Below are 25,812 nucleotides of genomic sequence, written 5' to 3'. Positions count from 1 at the left end.
AAGTAATATTTCAAATAATGGAATTTTAAATCATCTGAAAACCTACACAGAATTATCCGTTTGTGTACACGTTTATACAATATAGATATAAAAAATACCAATTAATGATTATCTAATTGATATGTATTAATTTTTATACATGAATAGAAGTTTAATAAGCGTTTAAAACACTAATGTATTAATTGTAATACCAAGTAATGCACATTTTTAAATTTTAAATGTCCCGCTAGCATAACATTCTGACCACTACATTGGTGGAAAAGTTACTGAAAAATCAGCTGATTATAATCCTCTGAAGATCAGAAAATTAAAAAAATTATAATTCAAGATTCTTGAATTAAATTACTATGAAATTTTGTTGGATTAAATATATTTTACATTAGAAATGAAAAAATGATAAATTCGGCATATTCTTTACCGAATGAAAGCAGGAATTAGAAATTAAAAGAACAATACTCTACGACACCTAGAATCCAAAGTCGATTTATTTAGGGGAAAATTAAGTTTGAAGGTTTGTAAGAATCCTTGGTGGGCAAGCGCAGATCCGAAGCCGATTCGTTTACGACGATCCCCACTCAGTCTTTTCGGGTGCACCATGTTCCTCGTTTCACAGTGCCGACGAGAGAATTGGACACAACGCAATGTCCGTTCGCCATTACTGTCGAGAGGAGGTACGAAAAGTTCTCTCGAAGTATATTCGGTTTTCTCGTTACAAACCGACTTTAAATGCAGAAAAACGTAACAGAATTAACGCAAAGGCTATTACGATCGTTAGATAGTAATTACAATGTAAGAAACGTTGGATTTTCTAAGAAAATTGTGTTTTTGCTGTGTTCGACAACAGAGAAACATCCTACCAGGTGGATTATGTTGTGCTCCTGCTTCTAAAGTGATCAAATAAAGTTACCTGACTATATTTTGCACTATTGTTAATTTTCCGACAAAAAAATACCTTTCCTGTAAAATGTTCAATGAAATTATGTACATATAGAAAGAAGTATAGTATTTCGCAATGTCGTCTGGCGGACTTGCTTTATATAAGAAATTTCGACCCAAATCTTTTTTAAATTACACTCCAGTTTTTCCTTGATCAGAAAATATGAATTGAAGTAAACTCTAAAGTTATATCCTCTTTACCATCAAGTGAGTTAGCAATTTTAGCGTGATTCACGAGACAAAATGTCATTTTATTAAGGGCACAGTGTAGTCTAATTGGTGGTCTCAAACTGATAAAAATTCTCCAAATCGAATTTTCTTCCAATTTTAGGTCATCAATATGTTTGAAATTGTTGAAATTATATCTCTGTTGGAAAAAGTGGCTATTACCAAAGAATTATTGGAGGTATGATATTTTTGTTTCGCTTTGACTTTAATACATTTTATTTTTACTACAATTTCGATAAAATAATTAGAATTTATTGTAGTTAAATAGATATGAATGTATGTTTTTTATGTGGCTTTCAGGTAATAGAACTATAGAAGTAAAAAAAATCAATTTTCTGTAACTTTTATTTATATTCTAAACTAATATTTGTGTTTTTTAATTAATTTTTGTTACACTAAAGAGTTAGGATAAATTTATAACAATTTATAATCTATATTTTTATATACCTATGCAATAAAGAATATACAAAGTATAATGAGTCTATATAATTATAATGTTTCTATAGACCACCAGACTGGGTAAACATATTAATGAATTGAGACGTAAAACGACAAATGCTGATTTATCAAGACGTGCTAAAGAGCTCCTAAAGAAATGGCGAAGCATGGTAATTCCTACAGAAAACGGTCAAATAAAATTAAGTCCTCCTTTGCAAGATAAAGATTTAAAACGGCCAAAAAGTCCTGTGCAGGATGTAGCAAAATTAAGAGTGAGGTCTTCAACTCCCACAAAGGTAACAATTGCATATCATAAATATTAAAATGTAATATATTATATTAAAGGTAAGCCCTCCTATGCTTGCCCAAAAGGTTGCTAGTCCAATAATGCATGCAGAAAGGTTAGTTAGTCCTAATTTACAAGGCAATAGAATAACTAATTTTGAGAAAACGGTAAGCCCAAGCATGAAACAAGTAAGTCCCAAACTGATGGTTCAGTTTCATAACCAGGCTACTAGTCCACCTTTAGTTGCTGGTCAAAGTGCAGATGTCAATCTAAATCAATTGAATACTAAGAAAAGACCAGCTAAAAATTCTATTGACCATATCAATGCAAAAAGGTGCGTTAAGAATCAGAAAAAGTGCTTTTTATATTTGTATTTTTTTTTTCTTCATTTTTTAGAGCAAGAATGAACGGTGGAGTCACGGACTTGGACTTCTCTGATAACTCAAACTCTAGTTTTAAAGATGTGATATTACCTTTGGCTAATAAGCCAGAGCTCAAGTCCGACGTGATATTAATAAATTCTGACTCAAATTCCAGTTTTTCAGAAAAAACTGTCGAACCACAAATTGATCAGCAACAACCAAAGAAGAGAGGACGTAAAAAAGGTTAGAGTAATTATAATTATTATTAGACTTTATTACAATCCATACAAAAAATAGGAGTTACACTTTGAGTTACAAAAGGCAAGATTGAAAGAAGCTTCCTAATTATTTATTTGTGCAACTGTGTTAGATACTATTAAGAGTTAATGCCCTTTGGCAAAACCTATTGGTAACTGTCAATACATTTAACCCTAAATTAACATTCTAGCACGAAGAAAAAGCAATTACATTAGCAAAAATAGAGCAATAACTTATTGGAAAACTAGTTGAGCTACAGATCTTCTCATGTGACTTTTTACAAATAAACCAGGGTCATTTGTTGGTATCAGGGTCAATTTTGTTGGTATTAGTGGATTACAAAAAATATACAACCGGAAAATTGACAGCAAGTTGATTTAATATTTTGTGAATTTGCATAGTTTGTTAAGCAAGAATATTAATTAATTGTAGATTAACCTATCTTAAAAATATTTTTCCTAAATACTGATCATAATGTAGGGTTTACATAAATCACGTTCATATCTGTTGATAGAAGATTGATACATAAATATATTGCATTATTAAAGACAGATTAACCTATCTTAAAAATATAATAGATAGACCTATAAAAGATCAAAAATATAAATATTTCCACTAAAGACTTGTCAATTATATAGCATGGTGTCTCCTTGCTCAGGTATAGGGTATGTGCTCTTGCATGGTGTCTTGACCATGTTTCGCGTTTCTCCATTTTTAAGTTAACTAATATTAAGGATTAAGGGTAATCGAAAAAAACCGGCGATGCCACCAAACCGAGTTACTGAGAAAACAGTGATTTAATATTGACAAATACCATGTTAAAGATACAAAAATTTATTACTGTATGCGTTATTATTTGGACATCGTTTGTTATATTCAATTACAATTTAACATGTGTTTGGGACTCTCAACAAATGTTGGATTCTCAAAAAATTAAGTTGATTATTTAAAAATTCCATAAAATGGACATCGTCGGTTTTTTCTCTTACATTTCATATACAGGGTGATCCGAATTGTATTCCGGAAACTTCGGCAGCATATTCTGCTGATAAAAATAAGTAAAAACATTTGTATAAATGTATGTCCTAAAATGCTTAATTTCATGGTGTACAAGTTTCATTTTTATTTCGATTTTTTGTAAATAACTTCTGAAGTAACGTCAATATTTGGATGAAAATTGCTGTCTGGGAGTTTTTTGATATGAGAAATTTGATTCTGATGTCAATATGACTCCTACATGTGTTTTAACTGTTTTAAAGAGTAATAACTTTTCGTTCGTACCTGTATGAAACTACTGAGTGAAAAAATATACATTTCCGTGACTTTTTACGTAAAAAATGTCTCTTGGTAAAAATCGCTACGAGCAACCGTTCTCAAGATATTTAGAATGGAAATAGTCAATACATGTCATTATTAACAAAAAATAAACACGTTGAGTAGATAGTTAATAGGATTTGCATTTTTTTAACTGATTATTTAATAATTATTTTCATTAAAAAACACATATTTCTATCGATTTTTTCTAAAGCTAAAACACACAAGGGCGTCGCTGCGCAACGCCAGTGGTGGCTCCTTAATGGATCTTCTGTGGCACAAACACCATCGTCCACCAAGCGTCTGCCTCCTAGCATTCAGCAAACCTGTTTTGAAACGCGGTTGCACACAACGCCCATAAACCGTCTTGTGTGTTTTACCTCTTAAGCTTGATTTTCATGCATCCGTTGTCCGACGATACGTTGATACGATATTTAAAGACTTTGATTGGTTAGAAAATTACGCAGTTTTTAAATTTATTGCATTTTCATGCCTCCGTTTATCGGATATACGTTGGTGTCATTTTATATTTTCGTTTCCATAACGATTTTGCTATTTTACTTTTTTTATTAAGGGTAGATTAAATTTATCAAAAAAGTGTCAAAATGTCCGTTGTCGTATGAACGGGTCCGTAAAAGTGGCGCGAAAACGCTATGACCAATCAGAGCACCGTCGGACCAAGGTATCAAATCAGCGTATAACGGCTGCATGAAAATCAAGCTTTAGTCGATTTATTCAACTGGTATAACTTATTTTGATGCTATAACAAATATTATAGGCGATTATTTCAATAAAGACGTTTATTATTATTATTACTATGTAGTCTGTCCAACTAGACGATCATTAACAGTTATGGCTGTCATTAATTAACATGTTAAATTATATTTTCAGTTATTTTTTTATGTCCTCTGTCGAAATTTTTCCTGACTCGTTGGACAGACTTAACAGTTGATTAAAGGAATAAGATGATGCAGCCTTATGGGCGATTTCCAGGCACAAAATATGTCCGAGATGTAGCTGGCTTACCGTCAGCCTGTCCGAGATTTAGTTTAGCTCTGCGCGCTGATAGACGTTTACAGCGCAGCGGATAAAGAATACTGTACCGTAGTTCTGCTTTCAGTCGACAGAGTGGGTGGGCGACAGTTTGTGATGGGTTGTTATTTAACTATCTGTTATTTTATAACAATTATTTATAAACAACATAACGCAACCGTTACTACTTCTAAAAAATAACAGATATAAAATAACGACACGTAGAGATCGGGCGCTCGTGAAACGAAAAACGAAGTCGGCGCTCTGCACCGCCATGAAATTCTATGCTGCTCGAAGCAATTCCAAAAAACAACTAGTATGGATGGAAAACATGTTATTTCGTCAACCATCGATACAGGCGGCGAGACAACGGACAACGGAGTGGGGAAAGCGCTACGGCGAACGTAGCTGCTTCGGTCGATACCGTCGATGGTCGTATTGGGTTTGCAACAGCTTAAAAATAATAGGATATAAAAGAAGCAGGTTTTTTGAAACAGTTGCGGGCATAACGCCTGGCGGTCGAGATAACAGGAGTGGGAAAGGAACGCTGCTGCATCGGTCGATTGTCGATGGAGGCTCGCAACGGGTTGGAGAAGCAGTCATTTTAGATACGTTGTTTTTCAACCTGTTACGAGCATAACAGGGCGGCGCACTAAGGGGTATTTAACCCAAAAAGTTGGCCAATATTCAAAAATCTAAATTCAAGATATCAACCAACCGATACCAGGAATTATTTGTATAAACATGAATGTATTCGAGGGTGGGTGGTAGGGGGTCAATGTCCCCCCGTGTTACAATCCGCGCCAATCACAAATTGTTCTTCGAATAGACGGGCTGTGTATCTGTATATTTTGCTAATTTTTGCCAGTTTGGCAGTTACAATTTTTTTTAATTGAATAAAAATGTAGTGTTTTTCACTTTCAACACCCTGTATCTTAGAAACAATGCATTTCTGGACTTATGTTTATGGGAACTATTCTCCATAAAATGACCTGAGGAATCACTCCCTCGAGTATTGACATGTTATTGTCAATACTCGAGGGAGTCTCGACTTAATCTTGTGAATAAAAAAACGCTAGGTATGTATTAAAATTTGAAGCAATTTCTTTATTTTCTCACATTTTAAAACGCGGAAGAATGCAAAAAAAATAAAAATATTATTGGCCAGGTTTTGAGGTAAAATACCCCATAGTGCGGCGGTCGAGATAATCGGAGTGGGAAAGGAACGCTGCTGCATCGGTCAATTGTCGGTGGAGGTTCGAAACAGGTTGGAGAATAACGCATCAGTTGTTTTAGATACATTCTGTTTCAACCTGTTACGAGCATAACGGGCGGAGGTCGAGATATTATGGCGCTGTATGTTTCAGTACTTACTTATTAAATTTCAATATTTAGGTATTTATTTATTCTGAAAAATTTTCGGAATAATATTTTAAGATTTTTTAAAAATATATACAGGGTGTTTTGAAAAATATGGTCATTGATTAATCACGATCCTGCTTAAAGCCCTTGACGTAAAAAGCTGATTTTTGGAAAACGGATTGACTTTAGTGTGTAGAGGTTCGATAAGAAGGGATTTTTCGAAACTCGAATTCTAAAGGGGTGAAACTACTCTCAAATATTAGAATTATTTTTTATTTAAAAACCGGTGAGTTTTTCGGAAAAACTCTTAAAACACGTATATTTTATTATGTTGTTTTACATATTTTAAGATTTTTAAAAAATATATACAGGGTGTTTCATAAAATATGACCATTGAGTAATCACTATTCTGGTTAAACTGCTTGACGTTTAAAGCTGATTTTTGGCAAACGGATTGACTGTGGGGTCGAGGTTCGATAAGGAGGGGTTTCTCGAATCTCAAATTCCAACAGGGTGAAAACGCCCCTCAAATATTACAATATTTGTTATTTAAAAAACGGTTAGTCTTTCGGGAAAACGCCTGGACACGCATAATTTATTTTGTTTTTTTACATATTTTGAAATTTTTTAAAAAATCATACAGGGTGTTCCAAAAAGTTGAGTAATTGATTAACCACGGTTTTGCTTAAGCTGCTCGACGTTAGAAAGCTTATTTTTGGCAAATGTTAGAAAATTTTATCCAGTTTATGTTAATGGAAATTCTTGTTTTGCTTTATCATCACCATTAGAAATTATTAATTCGACGCGAACGAAGTCGCGGGTACACGCTAGTTTAAGTGTAAAATTAATTCGAACTCTAGTGTGTAGTTGGTTTACTTATGAAGAATATACTACACATTTTCTTATATTGCTATTTTTTGACCGCAAATGGTAAAATCATAACTAAGAGCTTCTCGCCCGTCGGGTGAGATGCACCCTGTACACTGCTACGCAATTCAGGATCTACGCGGATCGAGGGGCAGGGCGTAGGTAGATCGGAATGTATAGGTATAGACGAGTGGCGGAATTTTGGCTTTTTTATATCGCAATTTGTAAACAACCACCGTTTTTAGAGAGGTATTTTAGATAACAATCGATATTTAGAAATGTTTTGACACCCTGGAAATACTACCACCGAGCACGTCATTGTTGCAACTTGCAACTGCGTTAATACGCCTGGCGATGACCGCCGCATACTCTTTCAGATATTTAGCAGTAAAATAAAGAAACCTGTTATTTTTAAGCTGTTATTTTAAGCTGTTTTTTATAAATAACTATAACAGTTTCAACTGTTATCTAAAAATAACAGTTTTGCCCATCACTAGCGACAGTGTTGCCAGAGCTATGGATTAATTCGTAGATTTACGGATTTTGGGTACGGTACGTTAATAATACGGATGCGATAAAAACTCATAGTTTTTAATGATAGAAAACATTAAAATATATGAGTTTTCATCGCATGACGGACCCATAGTTCATAGCGGGCGATATAATTATAATAATAAAGAAATTTAACCTTATTTTAATCAAGATACATTGCTTATTTTCACCTATTCTTTTGTACATAAACGGGGATTTTTTATCCAGATATTTTCATTAAACGTATTACAGACACATTTTAATCTGGCAACACTGTCGCTTTCACTTCAACTATGACTCCCGTGGCTGAATAGGGTCCTTGCACGTGTCGGGTATAATTTAAATATTTATGATTTCTAATACATTTTTACCTAAAACATATATGTATATGTAAAATCAGTTTGTACAAATTCCATCTGGAAAGTACTTAAATTAATGATTGAAATTCGCTTGGCGCGAAAACGAGGCGTGACCAAAGAGTAGATAAGACAAGAGACGACAGTGAACAAAGAAGTCGAATTTCGCGAGAGAGACGCAGATATATTAAAATTTAAAGGTCCCATTTTGTCTGTTGCCAAGTATATTTCTTTGAAAAATAAACAAGATTTTCTGAAAATAAATTAATAATATAAGAAGGATATAAGTAACGTATGTTAATACGGAAATGTAAATTTTTAGTCTAGGTTGGTTTAGGTTCTTTTTTCGCAATATACTGATAATACCAAAGAAACAGAATGACTAACTAAGTTGATCGATTTCAAAGATAAACAGATAAAATCTGACAACGGCGTATTTTATTTATTCTAACCTATGATTTTAGGACGCTAATCAGCTGTGCTAATCAGGCTAAACATAAACAAATCTGATTAGCTGTTTTCTTGCATTTTTGCCTTTTTAAAGTGTGTTTTCAGAGTTTTTCGATATATTATTGTTTTAAGAGTTTTTAAGGTTTAATTTTAGTATCGTTTTTGTTGCCTACTAATTTGTAATTATTGTTAAATATGAATACTGAACAGGACACACGAGTAGCAGGAAAAGACGAGATGGTAGCAATGTGTTTGCTTATAAAGACTGCAAAAATAGGTCTTGTTCTTCGACAAACATAATTCACTCTTTTCCAAAGGATCCTGAAAAGTATTTTTATAGAAATATACTATATAATTATGTTATTAAACTAAATGTAATCCATAGATCGAAGACATGGTTAGAAGCTTGTAATATATTTTTACAAAAAAAATTGAGTAACTCTATTTTTTGTACATAAACTCCACATTGTGATATTACACTTGTTCAAGTCCATATGTAAAAAAATACACGTAAATAAAACATTTCTTACAAATCGACTTGGTCACTTTATCTTGTTTACCAACGATATACAAAATATTGCTTTTATTATCTCTATTCCCCGACAAATATGTTTCTAATTATAATTTATTTTATATAATATTTAGAAAACTCATTTTTTTTTCGTTTCTATTTATTTCTTTACCCATACAGTAACTATTTATAAACTATACAAGTAAGTTTTAATAATAGTCTATTTCAAATTTCCCGCGAAAAAATTACGAAAATTTAAAGGGACAAGCGAGACGAGGCCACTCTCCCCACCACTCAAACATGAAAGGTACCGCGCGAACTGTCGTCTCTTGTCTTATCTACTCTTTGGCGTGACGTCAAAGATCTTAAAATTTTCGGCTCACAGCGAACGCATTCCATTTAAATTTTAATAAGCTCCTCCCAATGACATTTGACATCTAAATAATTTCTAATTTATTTAGATGTTTTTCAAATTTATTTAGATATCACTGGGTGTTTGAGTTTGTTAGAATTATGACAGAACGGGATTATAATAAAGCACAGACAATCTACGGAAATTAGATTCGACGATGATCGCCTATTATTTTTCACAGAATGTTTTGTTTACTTCTGCCACAATTGGAGGAGCAATAGTAAATAGGTAGGTAGGTACACGATTTAACACACTTGTCAACAAGCCTATGTGAATAAAAATAGTACTATGTGTGTTTTGATTGGTTTTATAAAGTTATACTTCGTCACTGAACAAGCATTTTTAATCATAAAATTGGACTGGTGTTCGGCGCCGGCGCACAGTGTTGCGATTATATAGCACGGCAGGACAAAAATCATAACTCTGGTGACATCAAGTGGAATTTAAAAACAAATAGTAATAGTTGTTAATAATTGTCTGTGGCTCATTATTTTCAAAGGGGGGTTCTAAGTTTTGGTGCGACGGCTGGAGTATATAGTGTGTCCGTAATGTTACGCATAATTTTGTTAGAATTTCAGGTTTTTGTTTCAAAAAAAAAGTTTGTGCCCGTCGATTTTTTATTCAATATTAAGGTAGTTTGATATTATAGATAGTTTAGAAAAAGTTAAGATAAAAATAAACCATTCCCCTCTAATTAATCAAATTGATCGATTATTCAGTTGAATTTAGGTATATGATCTACACATGAATTTTAACTTGAACCCAAAAGTATCTAGTATAAGGGTAGGTATAAAAAAATAACTTATGATGGAATGCCTGGATTTTTATCAAATTTATTGAAAAAATTAGGAAGTAAGTAACTAACAATATCCTCATCTGTTAAGTTTTTTAATTTATCGAAAAGGAGTTTGGGGAATACAGCCTTTACACAATTAAAAAAGTTGCACAAACGCATTTAAAGTTAAAAGCTAAGAAACTATTCTGAATCGGAACTTGATTCATCAATTAAAGATATATCAGGAAAATTTAAAGAAAAATAAGGGTCTACAGTATTATCGGTATTATTGAAAAAACGATTTTTGTGGCTTGCCACGGCTAGAACCTGGTTGCGGCTTTAGATTCACAGCGTTTTTTGAAAAGGATGCAATTTCAAAATACGTTTTGTTTTCTAACCATTCTGCATGTCTTCTTTCGAAATTACTGGGAGTTCGATTGCATTCTTTCCACCACCTCAACTTTCATACAAAAAAAAGTTATTTTTTCTTGCAGTTGTTGGTCTAGATCATTGGAAAAGTTTTCCAAATTAAGTAGGACTTTTTTTTTCGATATTATTTGACTGATTTTATTATCTTTATTAGCAGCCCATTTTTCAAATAAGGTTTTGTTCTGAATTGCAGGTAACGTATCTAGAAAAAAATATATTTTTGGAAAACGGGCACTCTAGGGCAAAAAATGGTAATGGGAACGTAAACTAGGATAATTTTACAAGTGATATACAAAAAATGACAGGTATATTAGGGTATATATTTTTTTAAAGCCTGCTTAAAGTTTAAACTTATTGTTTTTTTTAAATCTATGTTTCAATAGTGAAAATTAAATATAAAAAAATTATATAATATTTCACATTAGTTCTTACCTTTGTTGTTAACCTGCATTATAAACAAAAAATATTAAGTTATTTCTACTCCAAGAAAACACCAACACAGATAAAGTCTGTATTTATCTGAATAAATCGATAGCAATCTATACAAGCTCCAGCTAGTCATGTTTTTTTGCAGGGATTTTTTAAATACTTACTTTAGAAGCGATAAGGTATATATTTATTGTTTTTTAAAGAATGTGGCTAAAAACATTAATTTGGTATTTTGAATTTTGTCCATTATACGCAACACTGTGCGGCGGTTTCTACTCTTTCGTCCATTTCATGTTCATTGTTTTTTTAAACTAACAAAATAGATTCGTGTAAAAACTCTAACAGATATTAGGGTTCGAACACACTGACGACCAGGTCGCACCGGCCAGGCCGCTGCTACCTCTGACACCATTAAATCAAATGATACCGCGCACATTAACGTCCTGGCCGTCCGTTGGTCGTTGCGACCAGTAGACTGCACTAAAATATTATTTTCTGCCGCTTGTTGCCGGTTTTCTTCCAAATTAATAATTTTTCAAATGAAATCCCTCAAATTCAACTCACAATATTTTATTTTCTATAAGATATAGTGTTTTAGTGTAGTTTTTGCACACATGCAGAAAATCCAAAGAAATAGTATACAGACTGGATCAAAGGGAAACTTATATCTAGTCTCTTTTTTTATCAAGGGTCGATTCTAGTAAAAATTCAAAACATTTTTATATGACATACCTACTCTATTTATGGTTGGTATGATACCTGTTATTATAACTTTGAGTTTCGATGTTCAACAATAAAAAATAATAATATTTAAAGTTTTTCTACAACCACTTGTTTTTTTTATTAAATTAGTTTTTTTAGTTGTATTGTAGTCATGTACAAGGAGGGCAAACTGTATTTTAAATATTATATTTAATTTAACGTTTTTCAAACAGGGTTCATTATATTTCACTATATTTCTACTAGGTACATTATTTTTTAAAAAAAACTAAGAGCAAAAGTAACTTAAACATTCATAAAAATAGAAGTAATTACTGTTGTAGATTCTCAGTAACAATAAAAAAGAGGAATTTATATTGTAAACATTAGTCTTTGAAATAACTATATTTAGAATATTTAGAGCCAGTGTCTGACGACCTTTTTTAAGATGGCCCTAATATGTTTACTTCTAAAGTCGATAAGAGTCATCAGTAGAAGTCCATATCAGTAGAAAAAAGAAACAGAATACTCCCTTTTTGTCGGTCGCGCGTACAAAATGCTTTTTGTTCGGCCTATTTGTTCTGCTTGTTCGTGCGCGCTCGGTTCGTTCGGGCTAAAATGCTCAAGTTTAGACGCACCTCTAGGAACAATACTGTTTTTGTCCTTTATTGATATAATGCTGAAAATCTCTCGAGATACATGTCTCACTCTACACATATTAAATTACATAGACGTAGAATGTAGAATATTCTGTTATGAAAAGACTGATGGAATTTGAAAAACATGGAAATAACGGGGTTGGAGATTTTACTTGCTCCATTTACCACACCAGTATTTATTAACGAATTTTACTTAGTCGGGGTTGGAGATTTTACTGACTCCATTTACCACACCAGTATTTATTATCGAAAAATCCAAGAATATTTTTAATGCATTATTTAATATTAGAACATTTAATAAGCTCATGAATAGCAACTTCGCTTTTTAGTTAACTCGGATATTTTAACATTTCTGAAACAATATTTTCTAATTGGTAAAACGTAAAAAATCGTTACATCTGACAACTCTGTTGAAACTGGTCGTTCATTTGGCCGCAGCTATAAACGCAATGCATCCGGCCAGCCGACGGCCGTTGCGACCTGGTCATCAGTGAGTTAAAGCCCTTACGTATGAAAACGTGAAAACGTCAAATCAAAAAGGTTTACATAAAAATCCCTCTTATTTTCTATTAAATAATAATTTCCTGAATGTTTTTGCCCTTATTCATTTATGCCATGAATATTTTTAACGTTAACAGTAAGTATATGTATATATTTAAAGAAAACTGTAGGTTAAGTAAATAATTAGCATTTAATTATCTCAATTCATACCTTTAAATACAATACTACTTGTTAATATTTTATCTAGAAATTTCACATTCACTATTCTATCTGATTCTATCTACCTCTTCCATAACCTGTAATAAAATATCAATAATATTATATCAATACCATCGTTAAAACTTTTTTTTACCTATTTTAACTGTTATTTGCCTTCTTTATGGATTATTTTTATCGAATTTCATCGACTTTTATTTAGATCTTCGACGATTTACAAATTGCACATTGATGAGATTGACGTTCATTTGACGCACGAGCATGTATGCCACAGAATCAGAATATACTTGATGTATGCGTCAAATAAAGAAGAGTAGTGTTGTCCGATATTTTCGAGTGAATTTCTTCAACGGATCATGTTAAAAACCTTTCATATTCCTTCAACTTCACAAAAAAATCCAAATCTTGTAAAAAATCACTAAATTTCGTGTATTTTCGTGTACTTATTTTATAAGGAGAAAATTTTTAAAAACTTATTTCTGGTAATTTTGGTACACTGATGTATTTATATAATTTTTTTATTAAAAAATAACATTATCAAAAATGCTGTGATAGATACTCGACAGCAGTATTATAAAGTATATCTCAAAAAATTAATTTCTTACAATGGCTGCTTCATACAGCTTCAATCTAAAATAATTAATCAAGACAACTTGATCAGCTGACTTATTAGATATTTATGTTTTCCGTTTACATATTTATTTCTTTTCAACGTCAAGAGCTTTGGTTTAGTTATGGTATGTGTGTAATAAAACGTGTTGAAAGATAAAAATGTATCTATTATTTTTTTTTGTTTAATGTTAAAATCTTTCGAACTGTGGGCTTTTTGAATTACTTTTAACTTCATCCTTAATTAAACACCGTTAAAGTGAAAAAATAAATGTAGGATATAACAATAAATACTCCTACTACATATTTTAACAATTTTTATTGTGCAAAGTTGCCAGAAACCTTCATATTGTCTTCTTTTTGGATAAAAATCCTTCACGAAATTTGACTGTATTGTTCATATTGAAGGAAATCCTGCAATTCTGGCAACACTGGTTCTGTCATAATTCTAAACAAAGTGCAACCCTTTATTTAAATGGAATGAAAATTAAATGGAATTTAAAGCGAATTTCAATGAATTTCAATCATTAATTTAAGTATTTTCCAGATGGAATTTGTACAAACTGATTTTACATATATATGTTTTAGGTAAAAATGTATAAATATTTAAATTATACCCTACACGTGCAAGGACCTTATTAGAGAAAATGAGTATTTTATGCGTTGGCCGCAGAACGACTGGCGGCTCCACCGTACAGCACTTGAGACGTAAGGAGAAATCAAATCAGCCTTGGAGAATTTTGGTTTTTCGGGTTATTAGGCCGTCGTCGGTTAAAATTGCTTCCTAACGTTTCGCTAGGATGAATGGCTAGCATCTTCAGAGGTGTGTTTGCTCCGACTGCTCACACTAAACTGATGTCAGTGTGAGCAGTCGGAGCAAACACACCTCTGAAGATGCTAGCCACTCGTGCTAGCGAAACGTTAGGAAGCAATTCTAACTGACGACGGCCTAATAACCCGACAAACCAAAATTCTTCAAACGATGGCCGCGAAAGCCTAAACTACTACACAAATCAGCCTTGTCACGAATTCGCTCATTAGGTTGTGTATCTTCCCAATTCTTTCAATCAACAAACTTGCATTGTATTAGTAAATACTATAATAATACGTTATTATTAAGGTTCGAAAAACCACAAGAATCTCCTAGATGAAGCAGAAGCATCATTCACTAATAATTTAGCAGCGTCTGCATCAAGAGGAAACTCTAAAGTGAAGACAACGCAAGAACTGCTAGCAAGCATTCAAAATAAAAACTCCGTACTAGTGGGTGCAGGTTTGAAACCAAAGGAAGATTTAGAAGAAAAAGCTGCCAAACTAACGGAACGCGTATCTATTATAGATCAAAAGCTCAATGCCAATACCCATAGGAATAAGTATTCTCAAAAAAGTATGAAATTTTTAATAGATTCCTAGTTTTTGGACCTAATTTAATAATTTGTTATAGATAAATTCAATGTTTCTAGTAATTCTCGCAATGAGAAAGTATTAGAAAGTGGATCAGTCATTAATGACAAGAGCTTAATTAATAAATTAAAAGAAGAATATGATGAAGAAATAGTGGTTGTAGATGACATTGCGCCAGATTCAGATAGTAACTTCGAAAATAAAATAGAAAATAGAGAGTCTGAAACAACTTTACATGAAAACGTTGTGAAGTAAGTATATTTTATTTATAGTTCATATCAAATAAACGTTTAGTCACGTGATTAAGCTTGACCGGCACAGCATTCTCCTCTTTTACATATTTTCTTTTAATGAAAATATTTTAGGAAATGTTAGAAAATAAATAAATGTGGCAACTTCACATTTTTTACAACACAGCTACCACCTGTATCCCCAGCGATTCCAGTTAGTCAGCCTGGCGCCGAACATGTCCATGGTTGGCAACAATGTATTTAAAAATCGCGCCCTCGATTACGTAACTAAAAGTTTAATTGGTATCAAATATACATTGAAACTATTAGCACAGAATATCTAGCTACGCAACAGAAGCCTCGTTACATGTATAAAATCGTAGGTCTCAAAAGGAGACAGGCTTTTAAAGCCTGTCTCCAAATCAGATATTTTGATGCGGTAGTTTCGCTACTACATAATAGAGGGCGATAAATTTAAAAGAAAACAGTTTTCTACAAACGAAATTTAAAAGATGTTTATGCAGTGTTGCCATTGTGTAATTTATATTGTAATACTTCCTGACAAAGCCTACCTTCAAATTTGCTACATCATTTAAACATATTAAAATAGATCAGAGCTCTTTTTTCAAACGTTTAAGTATTTAACTTGCCATGTTAGTTAGAGTTAAATCTTAAGAGCTGAATTAAAATCACTTCCTAACGTTTGATTCTAACTAAATACTGAATTTTGATTGTAATTCAGCGACAATATAATAAGTATATTGTTCTACGTTCTACTATTATGACACCACTTCCTGACGTTCGATTGTGTTCATATCGTATGATCGGGAAAAAACGGTGTTAGCGATGGCTATGAAATGAAAATCGCTGTCATTTTATGTGTAAATTTATATGGGAAATGTCATCGATCGTCTTTTCCCAGCCAACTGGACGCCGTTTTTTTCTGTATCATACGGTATTTGATATATACTTGCGTATTTTTCATGATATTGCAATATTATGCTACCATGAAGCATATCAAGTGATACCGTAATATAGTACCATATTACGATACATGGCGTTCGATTGGACTTAATCTTGGTATATTACGTATCTTCAGTAACATTGTAATATTATGGTACAATGGAGCATATAAAGTGGTACCTTCTATAGTACCATATTATGATACCACTTCCCGACGTTCATTTGGGCTCATATTTGATATATACTTGCATATTTTTGATGACATTGCAATATTATGGTACCATGAAGCATATCAAGAGGTACCATAATAGTACCATATACGATACCATTTCCTGGCGTGCGATTGGACTTATACTTGGTAGTATAATCGGTGACATTGTAATATGATGGTACTATGATGCATATAAAGTGGTACCTTAATATAGTACCATATTACGATACCACTTCCTGACGTTCGATTGGACTCATATTTGATTATACTTGCGTATTTTTGATGACATTGCAATATTATTGTATCATGAAGCATATTAAGGGGTGCCATAATGTAGTACCATATTACGATACCATTTCCTGGCGTTCGATTGAGCTTAAACTTTGTATACTACGTATTTTCGGTCACATCTTAATATGATGGTACCATGGAGCATATAAAGTGGTACCTTCTATAGTACCATATTATGATACCACTTCCTGACGTTCGATTGGGCTCATATTTGAATATACTTGCATATTTTTGATGACATTGCAATATTATGGTACCATGAAGCATATCAAGAGGTACCATAATAGTACCATATACGATACCATTTCCTGGCGTTCGATTGGGCTTAACTTGGTATACTACGTATCTTCGATGATATTGCAATATTATGAAGCATCGAGTGGTACCATAATATAGTACAATATTATGATATCATTTTCTGGAGTTCGATTGGGCCCAAATTTGATATATGTACTTGCGTTTCTTTATAAATATTTGTTTAATTAATAATTTTAATTTATTTTACGAAGTTTAATTTATTGTACGATGTCGTCACAGCAACTTTTATGCCGAACTAATATATTATTAATTGTACCTGTGTCACTTTTTAAAATATACCTAGGTCTATATAAATAACCTGGCAAACAGAAAAAAATTGTTATTATCAAAGATATTTAAGCTCGAGTTTAAATATCTTTGGTTATTATAGTATTTTTTTAGTCAATTAACATTTTTTGTACTGCATTTTAATAAATTATTTCCATTATTATTAAACGTATATTTCATTACTAACGTTTCAGCATTAATAAATATCACTATCAAACGCCCTGTATATTATTAATTTTAAAGTTATTTTCTTAGTGAACATAATAAAGTAGTGTATATTAAAAATGTATTTTGAGAGCATATGCTTTCTAATAATATACTTAAACTTAACACTATTTTAAAAGCCAAACGAATAATTAATATAAGTGTATCTGACAAGAAACGAAGAATAGAAAGAAATTATTATACACCAGAAAAAGAATGGGATGCCAATTAAAGTCTTTTTGAATCTGGCAACTGTGCATATTTAGCGGAGCTTCAAGACCGTCGACGTGCAGTCGATCTACGTCGATCCAAAACCGAAAGTTGAAAATTTCCAATTATATTCTGATTATGACATTGTCGCGCCATCTAGTATTTTATTTGTGCAATTTTAGCTCTTTCATTTCTAGTATTTTTCTGTTGCGTAGCTAGATATTCTGTGCTATTAGCCTTTAAAAGTATTAAAATATAACGATAAAATGGGTATTTATGTTTATTAAAATTTAAAAAGAACTGTGCCATATAGAAAAAAATTGAGATTTGTTTGTATGGCATTAACCAAATCGAGTTTTTAAGTTTTATTTAAGCGTTTTCATATATAGGGTGTCCAAACAGCTCTGCACTGGCATTACAGTAAACTACTATATTTTTTGGTTATTGACAAATTTCAAAATAAAAAAAGATATTTAGTGCATTTAACATCTCTGCAAATTTTTTCCACATAGAGCAATTAACAGAAAAATCAAATGCATTACTCTTAATATCAATGGAATGACCCGTGTAGCGATTTTTCACAATCGGTCAGCATTAGAAAATTTGCTTGGTGTGTTGAGCCACTGTTTAAATCAAGTTTTAAGGTTTTTACTTCATTATACTTTACATTCTTTTCAAATAGTCGATGTGAATAGTATGTAGAATGTAGAATGTTTAGAAGGGGAGTTAATCACCGCGACCTTATAGATCTATTGTGTGTTCCCCTTTCTTGAGTTATAACGAGTTATAACTCATCACACAGTCTCAGGGCTTTAAGAAAAGCCAGTATCTGAGACGGCTCCACAGAGGCCAGCTCTCCATCCTCGACATCAGACGTGCCAAGGTTCATGGCACGAATGGTCGTCGTCTCGGCGCACTCAGTGATAAGGTGTTCTGGTGTTTCCCCATTTTCCCCACAAAATCTGCATTCGCCGTTGTTTCTCAGTTTCAGCCTACTGAGGTGTTCGTTGAGGAGACAGTGTCCTGTTAGAAACCACGTGACAATCCGAAGATTGTTTTTACTTAAATCAAGGAAAACCTTTGATTTTTCTCGGTCATAAGTTCTAAGGAACTTTTTCGAGTGTCTTAGACCGTTGGAGGACACCCATTCCAAGTTACGGATGGAGTCTTCCAGATTCTTCGGTTCCGCTTTCAGTTGGTTCCCGTTTGGAAAACAGAACGGTTCTGGTCCAGTTAGTGGAGTGTTCGCTCCTTTCCTAGCTAGATCATTTGCTTTTTCATTGCCTTCTATCCCTTGGTGAGCAGGCACCCAGAGTAGGAGGACTTTATTTTCTTTGCCTAATTTGTTGAGCTTCTCTAGGCATTCTTTGACCAACTTCGAATTGATGGTTACTGAGTTGATCGCGTTAAGTGCTGCTTGACTATCGGATAGGATGGCAATTTCCTGTTTTCGATAGTTCCTATCCAAGATAAATTGTACGCATCTTTCGATAGCGCAAATTTCTGCCTGAAGGATACTGGGGTAGGTGCCCATTGGTTCGGAGTATTCAGTTTTCGGCCCAAATACTCCTATCCCTGTCCCTGCTTTGGTTTTGGAAGCATCAGTATACCACGTGATGGTATGGTCTTTTATATGCTGAGTAAGCGTTTCTTTCTTCCAATCCTTTTTATTACTCAATACTACAGTGAGGTGTTTCTCAAAGTTGTAAATTCTTGGTATGTCATCCACTGGGAGTTGGAGAAGTGGAATTTTCTTTTTGAGGGTGTTCCAAGCCCCTGACCTGAAAATTCTCCCAGTACTGTTTCCGTCAATGACCATTCTAATCATTGTCGCATTGGCATAACTACCGACGACAATATGCAGTGGTGTTAGGTCTAGAATGACCTCCATTGCTGCTGTTGGACATGTTCTCATGGCACCTGTGATGCAGATACATGCCAGTCTCTGTACTTTGCACAGGGTTTGCCTTGCTGTACGTTGCTCTAGTTTTGTATACCAAGCAACTGCTCCATAAGTAATCATGGGTCTTACTATCATGGTATACATCCAGCGCAAAATGTTAGGGGCGCAGCCCCACCTATTTCCCGCCAGTCTTCTGCATATCATGAGAGCCTTTGTGGCTTTGCTGGTAATGTTCTTAATATGCCTGTTCCAGAGAAGTTTACTATCCAGGGTTATTCCCAGATATTTCACTTCCTGTGATGGCAGTATTTCCTTTCCATCTAGATGGATTCTTTTCAAGTTTTTCAAACTTCGCTTTCTGGTGAATGGCACTACTGCGGTTTTATCTGAGTTAATACTCAGCCCGACAGTCCTGCACCATCTCTCAGCGATGCGGAATCCTCTTTGGATAATATCACACAGGGTGCCTTCATGTTTCCCCTGTGCAATGATGACTATGTCATCTGCGTACCCTATGCAGTGTATTCCCGCTAGAGTTAATTCTTCCAGTAGTTCATCCACTACCAAGCTCCACAGTAGGGGGGAGGTCACTCCACCTTGTGGAGTTCCTTGCGTTGTTTTAACAACTACAGTTTTGGTACCTATCTCAGCCTCTGCTGTTCGTGTTGAGAGCATTTCCAAAACCAGCGAATTATCGTACTGTTCGCCCCTCTTGTTTCAAGAGATCGCTTGACCACCTTGTGAGGTATATTGTCAAACGCCCCTGCAATGTCCAAGAAGGCACAAAGTGCTGTTTCTTTGCTATCCAGGCTTGCCTGTATTAGCTCAGTTAACTGGTACAGAGCAGTTTCTGTGGATCTGCCCGCTCTATATGCATGCTGACTATCGTGCAGTGGCTTAACCTGTAGATGATTTACTCTAATATGGTTGTCCACTACTTTCTCCATCGTTTTTATGTGAATAGTATAGAATACATAATCATTAGCGATTGATTTTGAAATAAATATTTTTTGTTTCTTTCACGGTGAGAGGAAAGAACTTGAAGTTCTCTTTCATTCCCAATTAAATTGGCTACCTCCCAACTACATCCATTGACCAAGACCATGGCCCTTAAACACACCCCACTCCACTATCCACCCCCCCCCTCTAGCCTCCTCTAGCCTCTGTTTACGTAAAAGTTGTTTTTTTAAATTAATTTCCATTAGGTAACTAATATTCTGTTTAACAAAAGAATATGTGACATTGGCTGGTTATTGTATGTCATTTTAATTCATAATTATTTTTTTGTCAATTTTTGTCGCCTGTGAAACTTATAGATAAATGAAACAAGTTTAAATTGGAAAGTGTCCATAAGGCCAATGTAAATACTATTTGGAGCTATTCTTGCAACGGTCGCGACCCAAAACTTTTGATAATTTCAGAGCGGTTCGGCTTTTTCCGGAATTATGTTGCCAAGTATTATTTATTTAAATTTATTATTAATTTTTTAATTTTATAAACAAAATACAGTGTTGCATACAAGAAACTTTATTTTATATAAGGACATGTATGAAATATTTATGAAACATAGGCAACCGACGTTATACCACGATCCACGATGGTTTTTGCAGTTCATAATTCACAGCACAGCTTTTTAAGTTTTTAATGCCACTTTTTCACAATTATCACGGGTTTGAGTAAATAAAATTTAAATTAAACTAACAAGATAGCAATAATTACTTTGAAAATGGACACTTTAAACACTTTTCGGTATTTTTTCAATGAGGATGGTTAAGATTTTATAATTTTTAAAGATTCTTACTTTGACAAGAGAAAATTATTTCTGTTCTTGCTTGCGGTTGTTCTTAGCAACCGCTATAGCAGCGCCAGATCGCGTACAACGGTCGCAACCCAAAAATTTATATATTTTGACAGGCATTCCAATCTAAATTTATTTCCTTTATCTATGGTGAAACTCTCGACTTTACTAAAATTTGTCCAAGGAGTCGGAAGATTTCGACCAACACATTCAGAAGATATAAAAAATACAGTTTAACCCTTTAATTGTAACTGTGAATTAAAATGTCAGACAATAACACTATCTATTCAACTTAATACATTATGCCGGATTCAACTGTCAGAATGTTTGGAATCAATCCAAGAACGCTTCATTTGCAATTTTTATTGTTTTTTAAGATAGTAGACCAACCAATATTGTCTCGCCAATATAACCAAATCAATTTCGATAAAAAATTTAAAAAATATATTTGGCTCTGCCCTGTGTCACGAAAAATATTTTCTGAATCTACACATACTTCAATTTTGTAAAATATAAAAGTTTCAATCAGTATAGATTTTAATCAGTTTTCTTTTAAAGGTCTTTGAGTATAGAGGAAGCAACATCGCTGTTACCACCTATAGACAAATCAATTTTATTGGAGGATGATAGCTCACAACCACCTTGTACTTGCTTTATTAAAGAAAACAAACTGGACTTCTCAGTGGACGACGAAGATGTCGAACAGCCTCCGCCTTATGAAATAATAGAGGACCCAGAATGTGCTGCTAAATGTTACCTGGCCAACAAATATAAAACATTTGATATTTCAAATGAGAAAGTAAATCACTTACATGACAATAACATTCCTAATGTTAATGGTAACTATAGCATAGGATCTTCAAAACCAGAGCCACAAGTCAGGAACGGCTTGTATGTAAACATAGTGCCTAATATATATGAGAGGTTAGAAAGGGATGTAAGAAATTTTAATGGTGAAACTTTTAAAAAATATAGTGTATCAAAAGAAACCGACGACGGTGTTAGTGTGATAAATGATAAAATAGATGAAAAAAATAAATGGATAAGAGAGAATAGTGAGGAAAAAAGTGATATTTGTGAGAGTCGGACAGAAGACAAAAAAGTTTTTCGAGAGTGGTATGAGTGTTTAGATAAACCTAGTTATAATGGGGATATTTTAAGAATTTTGCCATATTGCATTGTAGACTAGAGGTATTACAATTTAATTAGGGGACCATTTTGATTGCCTTCCAGTTGGACTCATGAATCCTCGTTTTTTAATATTCCAGAAATGTTTCTAATATGCAGTTAAAAATAGTTATATTGAAATGTATATCTGATTCCTCTTTCTTACTTTTAAACTATTTTTTATTTATAAAAATACTATATTATTTAGATCATTTATCTAATACAGTGTGTCAAAAAATTTGCAACAATTGGGAAAATTTGTCATTTTTTTTGTTATGTGCGGAAGAAATTCTACATAATTCAGTAACACAAAAATAAATTCAATGTTTCGAATTTTTTGGCAGACCCTGTACTATATTATTTAGGTGATTTGTTTAATATTAAATCACTTAAGATTTACGAATAATTTCTTAAGTAGAACCAAAAAAAATGTTACTTAAATGGAAAATGGCCTATGAGTCCAGTTGTAGGTGTTACTTCCTTATATATGCAAATCGAATCAAGGCAAAAATAGGTCCCAGCGTTAAAAATTAACTAGTCTATACATCTACTGATTAACACAAAAATGTTTAAATATAGTGTTGATTAAAGCAAGTGCCCTGCAAGTAAATTTCATGTTAGGTAATATTTTATCCCGCCAAATGATGTCTTTCTAGTCTCAAATAGATGTTTTACTTATTGCTTAATTTCACTTTGATGCTCTTGTAAGGTATTTTTTGTTCGAATACAATATTATACATTTTATAATCTTGTTCAGTTGTTTTAAATTATAATATACCGGGTGCGTCTGAAAAGTAGCTCACCCCTACAACTTTATTTTCCATATAAAAAATCGAGATTTGGTATGTTAGTATATAACATAAATTAGGATTGATTGACATATTCAATTGTTTTTGGTCACTTCCTGTTTCACCGAAAATGACTACAACTTTTGATTTTTAAATGGCACCTTTATTTGATACAAAATTACATTCTGAATAGAATGGCATATCATATGTCAACTTTTGACATTTTTGATCAATAAAAATTGGTATTTTAAATTTCATTCTAGAGTGCCATGGCTATGTTAAAAACACTAATTGTTAATCAAGGAGCCTTGGAAAAATAGATTTGATCATCTAATGTTTTTAGTGTCTTCTATTGGCCGGTTAAAAAATGCCCAAATCATATTTTTAATCATATCTAATTTTTTTTTCAAATGGAACGGGTGGCTCATTAGCATATTTTGAAAATGCATTTTTTTACAAATAATTTGATACAACACACGTGGTATTTCGAGTCAAATTTTCATTACAAACCATAAGTTATAATTTCATATAAACCATATGTGAAAATGTCAAAAGTTGACATAATATGATATGTCATTCTATTAAGAGTGTTATTTTCTATTGAATAAAGTAAAAAAATACCGAGGTGCCATTTAAAAATCAAAAGTTGTAGTAATTTCCGGTGAAACAGGAAGTGACCGAAAACAAATGAATACGTCAATCAATCATAATTTATGTCATATACTAACATACCAAATCTCGTTTTTTTATCTGAAAAAATAAAAAGTTACAGGGGCGAGCCACTTTTGTGACGCACCCGGTATAAATTTTGCAATAAATGGGACCCCCGCATACCCATTAGCAAAAAATTAATAATTTTAACGTAAGCAACAACTGTCATGACGCCAAATTTCAAAAGGGAGGTTAGGTGGCAAAATTTTGAAAAAATACAAAGATTAAAGTTGTTCAGAATTTGAATTCTTTGTCCACGTGTGTCAAGTTTCATAAATAAGCACAAGGAGTTTGAAACATTAAATTTTTTATATTCTTTTCAGAGATTTCAAAAATCGTGATTTTTCTTAAAAATTGCATAAACTAAATCCAACAAGAATAATATCAAATAAAGTGTCTGTATCTTTATGATACCTACATAGACATAAAATCTATTTCTGAACAACTTTTTTCTTCAACATTTTTCGATTTTTTGTCACCTAACCCAACTTTTTACAGATGGATTAAGATCTTTGTAATGCTGGATTCAGAGTTCCGTAGTAGCCGTAAGAAACGAACAAATTTTAATTCTTAAGTTACATCTAATCGAATCGGGTGTTGTCGGTTAGGCTCGGTTGTACTCGGTAGCCATTTCCACAATTTTTATAATATATTTCACTTCGGCAATGAAAATCGTATTGTCCGCGTCCATTTTAGTTCAATCAAATTAATATTAACAAAATAAATAAGGAGTAACTATAAAGCTGGATTTATAAACTCGGAAGTTGGCGTTCAGTTGAGGTTCAGTTGCAGTTGGATGTTCGCGGCAGTTGAGGTTCAATATTTTTGCATTTATAAACTGTCAGTTTCGGTTGTAGGTTAGGTTTGGAATTGTGAAAATTTCGAACGTTTTTCTTTCGATTTAAAAATACTTCTGGTATTTGTCAAAGTTCAAACACAGTAATCCACGATTACGCAAAATATAAACATCACATTAACAGAAATAATGAAACAACAATAAGGGTCATTTTCCAATGCATCGGCGTACTGTGCTTCACGTGATCGACAGGCGCTTATTCATTGGCTGTCGCCGAACGTCGCCAGCGGTCGCCAACTGCCCGCAACTGCCGACATAAACATTGACCATCTTTGAACTCCGCTGAACGTAAAACGAACTGCCAACTTTTCGACCAACTGACTTTATAAATGCGCGCGTTCATTTCATATCGTTGAACATTTTGAACGGCAACTGAACCTCAACTCCCGAGTTTATAAATCCAGCTTAATAGTTTTATTCACCAGCCAAACAACAACATAACCTATTAAAAACGGTAATGCGCGCGCTTTCGATTAACTTATAGTTCCGTCTTACGACAACTCTGAATCCCAAGAACGGTAAACTAATAGGATTGTTCATCCTCATAAGTACGTTCGCCTCTTCCCGCGCTTCAGCTGACAGTTGTGACGTCATTGTAGCCCTTGTCAAAGCCTTCGTGGCCTTGTCATGATAGTGTGTATTATTAGTTGCCTATGGTAAACTTATAAAAATAACAGCTGAGAAATTTTGAGTTAATTATTTTGTCAATTTTAAATGTGAAAAAGGTGTCTTTAAAGTTTTTAGAGCTATAGAGTGTATAAATACGTTCATATTATGTTTTGGATTGTGACAAACTGCATACTAAGTGCCCACGATTTTGTTTATTAATTA

At 33.1% G+C, this 25,812-nt stretch overlaps 1 protein-coding gene across 1 annotated transcript; it reads left to right on the top strand.

Annotated features, from left to right (window-relative positions):
• Window positions 1-237: 237 nt before the first annotated feature.
• Window positions 238-23,469, top strand: LOC115888304 (mediator of RNA polymerase II transcription subunit 26). The gene is made up of 8 exons (XM_030907987.1): window positions 238-789; window positions 1,268-1,342; window positions 1,671-1,898; window positions 1,948-2,222; window positions 2,285-2,493; window positions 14,781-15,047; window positions 15,105-15,315; window positions 22,018-23,469. Exons 1-8 carry the CDS (start codon window positions 727-729, stop codon window positions 22,646-22,648), a joined length of 1,959 nt encoding a protein of 652 aa, XP_030763847.1. The 5' UTR covers window positions 238-726; the 3' UTR covers window positions 22,649-23,469.
• The last annotated feature ends 2,343 nt before the right edge of the window (window positions 23,470-25,812 follow it).

Source organism: Sitophilus oryzae, unplaced genomic scaffold (assembly GCF_002938485.1).
Source record: "Sitophilus oryzae breed Bouriz unplaced genomic scaffold, Soryzae_2.0 scaffold_708_pilon_pilon, whole genome shotgun sequence".
NCBI lineage: Eukaryota > Metazoa > Arthropoda > Insecta > Coleoptera > Curculionidae > Sitophilus > Sitophilus oryzae.
The sequence above is the reverse complement of the archived record's forward strand: the minus strand, read 5'-3'. Positions and strand labels throughout refer to the sequence as shown.

What these genes read in the sequence shown, in the direction of transcription:
- LOC115888304 (XM_030907987.1), top strand. Translation starts at nt 727, where the DNA reads ATGCAGAAAAACGTAACAGAATTAACGCAAAGGCTATTACGATCGTTA. An exon ending in GAAGAGAGGACGTAAAAAAG is followed by an intron (nt 2,494 to 14,780) that starts GTTAGAGTAATT and finishes GTTATTATTAAG; the next exon opens with GTTCGAAAAACCACAAGAAT. An exon ending in GAATAAGTATTCTCAAAAAA is followed by an intron (nt 15,048 to 15,104) that starts GTATGAAATTTT and finishes AATTTGTTATAG; the next exon opens with ATAAATTCAATGTTTCTAGT.